At 37.7% G+C, this 10864-nt stretch overlaps 2 protein-coding genes across 2 annotated transcripts; both read left to right on the top strand.

Moving 5' to 3' along the window:
- Positions 1-2192: 2192 nt before the first annotated feature.
- Positions 2193-2813, top strand: LOC131267336 (uncharacterized). The gene is made up of 2 exons (XM_058270190.1): positions 2193-2491; positions 2806-2813. The coding sequence occupies exons 1-2, from the start codon at positions 2221-2223 to the stop codon at positions 2811-2813; spliced, it is 279 nt and encodes a 92-aa protein (XP_058126173.1). The 5' UTR covers positions 2193-2220.
- A 1399-nt stretch (positions 2814-4212) lies between these two features.
- On the top strand, positions 4213-5567 carry LOC131267326 (uncharacterized). Its single transcript, XM_058270178.1, has 4 exons — positions 4213-4370; positions 4596-4849; positions 5117-5511; positions 5553-5567. Exons 1-4 carry the CDS (start codon positions 4213-4215, stop codon positions 5565-5567), a joined length of 822 nt encoding a protein of 273 aa, XP_058126161.1.
- Positions 5568-10864: the final 5297 nt, after the last annotated feature.

Here is a 10864-nt window from a genome sequence, read left to right as displayed (position 1 = left end):
CAGTTTTATTTCTGTTTACCTCAAGTAATCCTCCATCGATCACTTCTCTTTACGACACATACCACAAGACTGACGAGCCCAAGTGGGGCTCGCGTGTTCCTAATCCTTCTCTTTCCTTCTCGCTTCTCTCGCTAATTCGCCTTATTCGAATTTTCTGACACCCTGCTTTTCGCCTGATTTTGAATTTGAACTCGTTTGCGATCTTGCCTGATATGCATGCCGTTGGGGCGTACTATGATTCCATTACGCTCTGCCTTCTTTTTACTTTTACTATTCCTTATCTTTCTGTTACCCTATACTCGATCCCTACAAGCAGTCTTTCCGTTTTGATTTTAGCCGGTTTGTAATTTCGCACCAACTCAATTCACCCGTTCCCGATAACGTGTAAGCACTTCTACCTCATCCGTCGTCGCTTGTATCCCGAACATCAATTTTTCCGAATCCTCGACTTCACTGCGATTAGTCTCTTCGTCTATTCTTTTGTTCCGAGTCTCCGTGTTTCCGTTTTGGGCAGCCTTGCTTGGTATCTTCACGCCTTTATTGTTGACTAGCTTGAAGCCCCGGCGAAGCTCGGGGAAGGAAAACATTAATGTTACTAATTTTTTATTATTTTTGGTTCGTGTTCTACGGTATATTTAGTTTGCCCACAGGATTTTCTCACCTAACGTCAATTATAAATAGCCTTGGGGTAAAGTTCAGTGGATGTTGTTACGGAGATACGGAGTTCAAATCCAAGCTAGGCTGGGAAAAACTTTTTCTTCCAGGTTGTGTAATTTTTTTTTTTTCATTTTTTTATAGATGTTATGCCATTTTTCAAAATCGAGCATATTTTGATACCTAGATATCAAATCATCATAACCATTATTAAATTAAATGCCTGGTCGTTCAGTTTACTTACGTAGCCACTTGTATATGTAATTTCGCTTTGCAAGCGTATGTCATTAACACTCTGACGGCCGGGTACATCTATAGATGTAATGGCTTCGTTTCAGTTTGCATCCGATCACATCATTTTGGTGTGCTGTCAACGCTATCACCAGACACGCACCACAGACTACTGGATGTAAACAAGTATCAAATGAAAAGTAAACAAATTTCACACGGCGCGTTGCTGTTCGTTCGTAAATTTTAATAAAGATTGAAAAACAATGAAACAAACAGGGCGGCCAGATACGGAGGAACTAATGCAAACGCGCCGGTCGCAAAGCGTTGCGACACCGTGAATTGTGCGGCCGTCAAAGTGTTAATGGTCTACTGGTAGAGGACTTGAGTCTCATGTCAGAGGTGAAGTGTACGACACCCGTATGGGAAAAATCTTTTACTGTAAAATCTACGTTTAGTATTCAAGTAGCGATATTTCCTCACAATTTCTTACTTGTATAGCACATATAGGTTCCTCGGCAAGACTGCGGCTTCGCTCTTGGTAAATCTGTGTTCGAGTCCCGTTTCTGCTGAGAGTCACTTTGTAAAAAAGCATGTATCCTCGTGCACTTTAAAAAAGTAGGGTGTATGGCCTCATCTCATCACGGGACTTTGAAACTGAGATTTAGAAAAGTAAAGATTCACGATGCCAATTCCTGAAAACTGTGGTATCGAATAAAAACGACTATTTTGAACAGGTTCTAAAAGCTAAGTGAGGACACATACAATATTAAAATGCATTTGTTATTATTTATATTTTTGTATGCTAATACATACGCGGGGGGTCCGCGACAGCCGAGCGGTAGCACCGGCTAGAAAATCGGCCAATGAGCGCCGGGACTCACCACCTCGACGGCGTGGGTTCGAATCTCAACCTAGACCGGACCCTCCCCCTGTACGAGAGGACTGACTATCCACGTACAGCAGGGAAACAAGTCTCGTAAGCCCTTAACGGGCAGGCATGACCAACCGGTCGTTACGCCAAGAAGAAGACTGCCTAACTAACCTTCTAAACATCATTTTCCAGATCGCAAAGCGAACCCACTTAAGTTCGCCACCGTTACCATAGAGGAAATGGAAAATTTGGAAAATATGAATAGTCCCATCGATGGGGATTTACCATTGTTAAACCATTGTCAAACCAAGATTAGCAATTCAAATCAAGCAGAAAAGGAAGAGACATCGCGAAAGATGGATGTTCACAGCAATTCTAAACAACACAGAGGCAATCATAATAAGAAAAATAAAGGGCCAGAAGACTCCACTCTTGATGCTACCAAAAATCAAAGAGGCCAAGGAATGTTGGGCGCTTTAGCAGGTGCAAAATATCAGCAACAGCTTTTATTAGTGATACTGTATCATGTAGCTAAGCTGATAAAAGAGGACGAAGATATCGAAATTACCAGCGAGGATCCAACAGGCGGAATGTTCGACGACATCGGAGTTCGATTCAAAGATGGCGATCAGTGTAGAAAACTTTTCATGCAAGCTAAGTACAAGGACGATATGGCCAAAACCATCACATGGGACGACCTTACATCAACGGATAAAAAAGCACCATTTGCGATTAGTAAGTACTTCAATTCATTTCTAGAAGAAGAATGGGATGTCACGAATGAACCACCTGTATTGGTCCTTTGTACGAACATTGGCCTGGCTGAAGAAGTTAAAACATCCGTTGCGGAATATCCATTTGAGGAAAATTTTATTAATTCTATTCTTAAGTCTATCACTAATGTTGCATATCAATTCGATCCAAACACCAACAGCAGCTTATGTGATTATTTAATAAATAACTCGGAATTAAATAATCTTGCTAAGCAAGTAGCACAACATATTCACAACAAAACACCTGTCGATTTTCGTAATCCTTTAATTCAAAAGTACCGTAACGTCATAGAAAACAACATTGCTACAGAAAACTGTAAACCAACAGAATGTTACAAAGTAAACGAAGCGTTTTTTCAAGAAGCAGGCACACAGGAGTTTAAAACAGTTTTTGAACAAGAATACAAAAACCTGCTTATTAAAAACAAAGGAAATAATCACACAGTTTGGGAAGATATAGGAATCAAAGGCATACGTTTAAAAAAAGGAAAGCCATCTGACAAAAGCGACCCACCCGAAGTTAACCAATTACCAAAAAAAATAGATGTTACGAAAATAAAGAAATTTTTCGGATCATTTATACTACTGAGTGAAACAAATCACGAAATGGATAGAGTATTTTCAATTTTACTCGAAAACAAAATGCTACCTGTAGAATTACAAGAAAAAGCTTCTTTCGAGATCATTTATGCATACTTTGCTCAAAAAATATTCGAATGGATGCAAAACAGCCACGGCGAGGCTTTAACAAATCAAAATATACAAGACTTGGTCAAGTATGATACGTTATTGTTAAGTTTCTTACAATTGAAAGCAAAGTCTAAGTCATACTGCGATGAAATGCAAATCTCGTGGCTCCAATGTAAGCCAGATATAGTGAAGCGAAAGAAATTGTATGAAGCACTGGAAACGTGGTCATCCGAGGAAAAAAACGAAGAAAATTGTTACACAGTAAAAATTCAGCACTGCAATAACCTACCGTTGATTGTTGCTGCTTTAGAACTTGTGAAATGTGATTATATATTCATGAAAGATGAATGGCTTAAAAATAAAAGTGTATTTCGGGATATTATGAATGTATTCAAAGTTATGAAATTTTCCCTTATTATGGTGATCGATTACAAACCAGACTCTATTGTTATTAATATGGTTGAGTGGTTGGCACAAGATGCGTCATCGGAAAGCCGTAAGATGATACTGCTAATGGATCAATCCAATCCATCGCTCAATCCCGACGAGGACATTGTAATCGAGAATTTGACAGAAGAGAGTAGAAATAATTTATATGCACAGGAAATGGTGTTCTGTGGAATTAAATTCTCCAACGAAAAACTTTTTAATTACAAGGAAAGCTTGAATATCGTTCTGAAAGTTAAAAGTATCTTTCATGATGGAACAGAAGTGAAACGTAACATTAATGAGCAAAACTACGAAAAAATTAAAAAAATATATATTCCACGAAGGTTGAAGATTTGTGACAAAGAATTTGCACATGAGATTTCTAGCGAAGGTTTTTGGAGCCATAGATGGAGTGATCTTTCAAATGAACTCCCGAAAGATGCTTTCCATGAAATGAGTATAGAAGATTTTCTTAAACATAATGGTTCCCATACCTTCGAGCTTAATAGTTTTGTTCTTGACAGAAACCACGAGCACATGGATCCTCCGGGGATTGAAACAAACATGAGTGAAAACGCTAGTTTTGATATGGGTGAACATCCCAGTCCGATAGAACAGAGTGACGATCTTAAAAGTGAATCAAAAGTTCATGTAATTTTAAACGAAGCTGGATTCGGAAAAACATTTTACATGACTTGGCTAGCTGCAGAACTACAAAAACGGTATCCTCCATGGTGGATTGTTAAGTTTAACTTAAATGAATACTCCACGGAATTTGACCACTTCGAAAAGAATAATCTTGAGGGAGATCAAAACCTTAACGCCATCAGACAGCTTTTTCAGCTTACTTTTTTGACTTTTGTTACTTCCAACAAATTTGAATCAGGAACAGATAAGAAAAGAAAACAAGCTGAGAAAATTGCACAACTGCTTTCATTCTCAGACAGTTTTATTGAGCTGGATGAAATGAAAATACAACAACTGACCGCTGAGGAGTTTGTATTACTTAAAATATTTGCAAAAAAATTCAATAGCAAAGAGCTTGTTATCTTAATGGATGGGTTCGATGAGGTCACACCCTATTACAAAGCGGTGGTACTAAAGCTGTTAAAAGTGCTTGATACTTTCGAAGGAGTTCGGAAAATATATTTATCTAGTCGTCCTTACGATTTTCGAAGTGAACTGCTAGCTACATTTAAGAGTTGTTCATTTTATCGTCTAATTGAGTTCAACAGTAATGAGCAATGTTTTTATATTCATCGATTTCTATTGGCGAACTTTAAAGAATACGAATTATGCGATTTGATAGACCAGGACCAAACTTTTCAAGTGGGCACCACATTGTTAACTGCTTTTCTTGGAAATTTTATGGAGGTCCCTTTATTTTTGCACATTGGACTTGAATTGTTGTTACCAAAAATCAAAAAACATATCAACTTACCAAGAAAATCTATTTCACCAAAAATAGTGAAAGATTGTGAACAGCAATTTGCCCCCATGAAAATGGTTGAATCCTTTATTGAGAAAAAGGTTTACATCGTCAAAATAGAAAAAACGGGCTCAAACAGTATTATGTCTAAGACGGCTGTATCAAGGATAGATGCTGAAATAACACTTAAATGGTTGAAATACACTTTTTCACAATTGGCTTTATTTACCGTGATGAGCGAAGATGAAGCAAAGCAATTATTAACAGATGAAGAGCAAAATGATGCACTTGATTACTTGAGTAAAATTAGAAACGGTTCAGAAAAATCAGGAATAATCGAAGGAGTTGTCAACAATGTCCCTTTGTTCATACATCGCCTCTTTGCGGAGTATTTTGCCGCACGTTGGTTCTTTTCAAATCAGAGAAGGGATGAAGTGAAGAAGTTTCTGAAACAATATGTCTATCAATCGCATAGTCGTCAACAGATTAGATACTTTTTAGATAGCATGATTTGCAAGGAAAAGCAAATACACATGGCAGTCCTTGATCATTCAATCTCGAAAGTAAAAGGCTTCCTCACACACAAAAATCTTGAACTGATAAATGAAAAAGATACCTGGGGAAGAACGCCTTTGCATTTGGCATTGTCATATGGATCTAAAGAAAATGGTGAAATGATTTCTTTATTATTAAAATGGACAAGTGAGACTGCCTTTAAATTTAAGGATACATATTTTAGATGGTCTGTACTCGATTATTCACACATCCAGGATCAATTAAATGGCAAGGGAGCTTATTTTGAATTTTATTTTGTATTGAAATTACTAATTAAGGGAGCTTCCTTCAATTCTGATGAAACATTCACAAGATTTTATGCAGATGATCCCATTGAAATGTTGGCAAGAGCATTGCCATTTATCTTTCATTTACATCATGAATTAGTTCCAAGCTTAGGGAAACTACGTACATATAATATAATAAATAATTTGATGAACAAATCTTTCACAAAAATTGAACTTGATTTCAATATAGAGATTCCAACTCATAACATGTATGAGATGGTTAAGTCTTGTAATGCCAATCTCGCGAAGAGGTACGATGATCGGAAATTTCATCAAGGTACCTTGCCTCTTTTACAACTCTGCGCAATTGCTGACTTAAACATATTTGAAATAGTTTTAAACAATGAGCATGGTGACCAAATATTATGCCGCAAAATGCCAGAGCTTATACTATTGGCATACGAATTTCGGTCAGTAAATGTTCTTCAGCATTTGATTATCATTGACCGTTTCATTTTACATGATAATATGAATTTTGATCAAGAGCTTTTAACCTTGGTCGTGTACATGCAGGAAGATGAATGCATGTTCAAAACTAACTTTCATTCATACTGTATACGGAATGAAATTGAATGTCTGGAAGAAAATGAACTACCACCAAATGATGAATTGGAAACATCTCCCATTAGTGAAAAACGTGTTTCACTCCAAGGAGAGCTCTGGCGTTATTTTCCAGCAAAATTCCAGAATAGAAACGATTTCGGTATAGATTCAGGTACGGAATTTCTGTTATCGAGAGCGTTGGAGACAAACAATAAATCAATCGTCAAATATTTACTGCGAAAAACAAAAACGATAGTAAATAATCGATTCATAAAAAGTATTGTACAAAACTGTGCAGTAGATTGGTGTTGTCAGCCTTCCTTCCATTTTTTCATCGAATGTAGTTCAGATCTTAAGAAAGCTGATGAAAACGGACAAACTCTTCTGCATTTTGCTGTGGAACTGGCTCATTTTGGGTTGGTAAAATGTTTGATTGACGATTACCAGTTCAATACGACTGACAAAAACCCAATGGAGAAGAACTGGAATGCTTTTTTCTATTGCGTTTCTAAGCAATCTGAAAAATTTGACGTTAGAAAAAATATGTTCACTTATATTTATAAAAAGACAAATCCTACGTATGACTGTTTTGGTGAACTGGATACAACTGGCAAGAGCATGTTTTATTACGCGGTTAAAAAGAACCAAATGATTTGTGATGTCATAATTAGGCGTGAATTTTCTACACAACTAAAATATTTAAATACAGCGCAGATGATTCGCTTGATAGCACTTCTAAAGCTATCAGGATTCAATCCAGAAGAAATGTTGGAATATCTTTCAAACGTATATTTAGAAGATGCTATGTTATGTAAAAAGATAAGCAACGCTTTACAATCTAATGGCATGCTAACATACACAGATCGAGTGAATCGAAATCTTTTGCACATATCAATAAGAAATAACTGGTTTTTGTTGGTAAAGTGTCTTACAGAAAATTTTGAATTTGATGTCACCGAATCCAACAAAGAGGAAATGAATTGGAATTCGTTTTACTATTGCGTAACAGATAAAAAATCAGCATCAGTAGAGATACAAAAACAAATCTTCATATATCTGCTGCGAAAACATGCCATGAATTGTTTCGATGATCTTGATTCAGAGGGAAAAAGCATCTTTTGGTATGCTATGAAAAATAACGAGAAAATTGCCAAAGATATTTTCAAACGAGAATGTAACAAGATGGAACATCTACCAACCGAAGAACGAATCCGTGATTTGATGGGGAAGTTAGATAGCTCCAGCCAAAATGTATATAGAAAAATGTGTTATTTAGAGGAAAATAATGTGGTTGACGACACGTCGGTTAAGAGCATTTGTGATTACATGAAAACGACTGGCGATCTGAATTGGAGAGGAAAAACATTGGGTCGAAATCTTTTACAAATTGCAATCTGGAATGGCTGGATAATATTGACGAAATGTTTGATTGAACATTATGGGTTCGACGTAATGGAAATCAACGAACAGGAGAAAAACTGGAATGCGTTCTTCTATTGCGTGGGCAATGCAAACAAATCAGCTGAAAAGCTGAATATATTCACTTATTTGATAGAAAAATATCCAATGGATTGTTTCAATGCACTGGATTTGGAAGGGAAGAGCGTTTTTTGGCGTGCGACGAAACACAACAGAGATATTGGGATGAAGATTTTCAATCGACAATGTGAATTGACGGAAAATCTACCGATCGATGAGCGAATCCGTGATTTGATGGGAAAGTTAGAAAATACAAGTCGAAATTCTTATGGAAGGTTGTGTTATTTAGAGGAAAATAATGTGGTTGACGAAACGACGGTTAGGAGCATTTGCGATTATATGCAATCGACTGGAGATCTGAACCACATAAACAATGTAGGAGGTCGAAATCTTTTACATCTCGCTATCCGGTGGAGTTGGATAATATTGACGAAATGTTTGATTGAACATTATGGGTTCGACGTAATGGAAATCAACAAACAGGAGAAAAACTGGAATGCGTTCTTCTATTGCGTGTCCAGTGCAAACAAACCAGTAGAAAGGCTGAATATATTCACATATTTGATGGAAAATTATCAAATGGATTGTTTCAATCAACTGGATTCGGAGGGAAAGAGCGTCTTTTGGTATGCGACGAGTAACAACGAAGAAATTGGCATGGAGATTTTCAAACGACAATGTGAATTGACGAAAAATCTACCGATCGAAGAGCGAATCCGTGATCTAATGGGAAAGTTAGACAGTTCAAGCCGAAATGCATATGGAAAGTTGTGTTATTTAGAGGAAAATAATGTGGTTGACGAAACGTCGGTTAACAGCATTTGCGATTATATGCAAACGACTGGAAATCTGAGTCACATAAACGAAATAGGAGGTCGAAATCTTTTACAACTTGCTATCTGGAAGGGTTGGTTTATATTGGCGAAATGTTTGATAGAACATTATGGGTTCGACGTAATGGAAATCAACGAGCAGGAGGAAAACTGGAATGCGTTCTTCTATTGCGTGAGCAATGAAAACAAGCCAACAGAAAAGTTGCATATATTCACTTATTTGATGGAAAATTATCCAATGGATTGTTTCAATCAACTGGATTCGGACGGAAAGAGCGTCTTTTGGTATGCGACGAGTAACAACGAAGAAATTGGCATGGAGATTTTCAAACGGCAGTGTGAATTGACGGAAAATCTACCGATCGAAGAGCGAATCCGTGATCTGATGGGAAAGTTAGAAAGTACCTGCCGAAATGCATATGGAAAGTTGCAATATTTAGATGAAAATAATGTGGTTGATGAAACGTCGGTTAAGAGCATTTGCGATTATATGAAAACTATTGGAGAACTGAACTGGAGAGGAGAAACAACCGGTCGAAATCTTTTACAAATTGCTATCTGGGAGGGTTGGATAATTTTGACGAAATGTTTGATAGAACATTATGGGTTTGACGTGAAGGAAATCAACGAACAGGAGGAAAACTGGAATGCGTTCTTTTATGGCGTAGGAAATGCAAAGAAGCTAGCAGAAAAGCTGAATATATTCACATACTTGATGGAAAAATATCCAATGGATTGTTTCGATCAACTGGATTCGGAGGGAATGAGCGTCTTTTGGCATGCGGCTAGTAACAACAAAGAAATTGCAAAAGATATTTTGCAACGAAAATTTCAATTAACGGAACATCTTCCTAGGGAAGATCAAGCCTCTCATTTGATAGGCAAACTACAAGAATTATTAGAGTTGGAATTTTTGGAGGCAAAGAAAATATATGACGAGTTCATCCAAGTTAATGGCGATCTGAGCTGATCGATTGGTTTTTATGAGCAAGCAGGGAGAAACGATAAGAAAAACGAAATTGAAAAATTATTTGTCTATGATGATGAAGAGATGAGTTTGAAACGGCGGCGCGCCCGCAGCGAGCGAAGCGAGCGGACTGCGCTAGGTCTACCGAAAAAGAGAGTTTGTTATAGTTTTGAGAAATAAGGGGGGCCCGTGGGCCCCCCTCATACCGCACCCCTAGGTTGATGGCGTAGCCGAAATTAACGGTACACACTACCATTCAAATACTCGTAGGTTGAATTTAACGAATTAATGTATCACCAATTGCATACATTCAGTTTAAACGTCCACAAGAGGTGTACCCACGATCGAAAACATGGCGGCCGGGGCCTCATTTACTCTTTTACCAAAATAAAACCTGTTCCAGAAACTGAATTTTTGTTTCATAAACAGTGTTTGGGTTATGTTCTGGACTATTTGTGAAAAAAAAAATTAAAAAATGTTATCGTATGCTAATGACCGCACTTTTGATCTGTCGCCTCCGATATGACTCAGCACAGACTTGTCGTGAACGATTTTCGACATTTTTGAACGGTTTTACAGTTTTTTGAAAACCGTCGATGTTTTCCGCAGCTTTAACATGTTTTCTCAAGTGTGCCTTCGTTAGCGCTCAAAATATTTCATTTGGTCTGGTCTTGGTGGACTCATCGTCGAGCTGATGAATGAGGATTTGCCGCCCAGCAGCTTGTCGTACAGCTTCCTGGCCCGATATTTAACGCATGCGGCCTGATTTGCCCTCCCTCTCGATTTCTTTTGGTTTTTGTATGATTTTAAATTCAATCTTGCCTTGGCACATTCGACGTTACTTTTTGACGTACCCATTTGTTGAGCCACATTGCGAATGGAACTTTCCTATTTTTGCTTGAATGCTTTTGCTCTTTCCCGGTTCAACTGTTGATCGATAGGACCAGGTTTTTGACCACTTTTCGACGTATCCTCGAAGCTGGACTCCTCCCGAAACTTTTGGGTGGCGGTTCGTACGGCTCCGATACTCACATCTACCGATTTCGCCAATTTCCTTAGCGAAATGTTAGGAGTCGAACACCATTTGTGCAGAACGCTTTTGCGCTTTTAGACGGAAATGCCT

Source organism: Anopheles coustani, chromosome 3 (assembly GCF_943734705.1).
Source record: "Anopheles coustani chromosome 3, idAnoCousDA_361_x.2, whole genome shotgun sequence".
Classification (NCBI taxonomy): domain Eukaryota; kingdom Metazoa; phylum Arthropoda; class Insecta; order Diptera; family Culicidae; genus Anopheles; species Anopheles coustani.
This window is presented reverse-complemented; position numbering and strand designations above follow the sequence as displayed.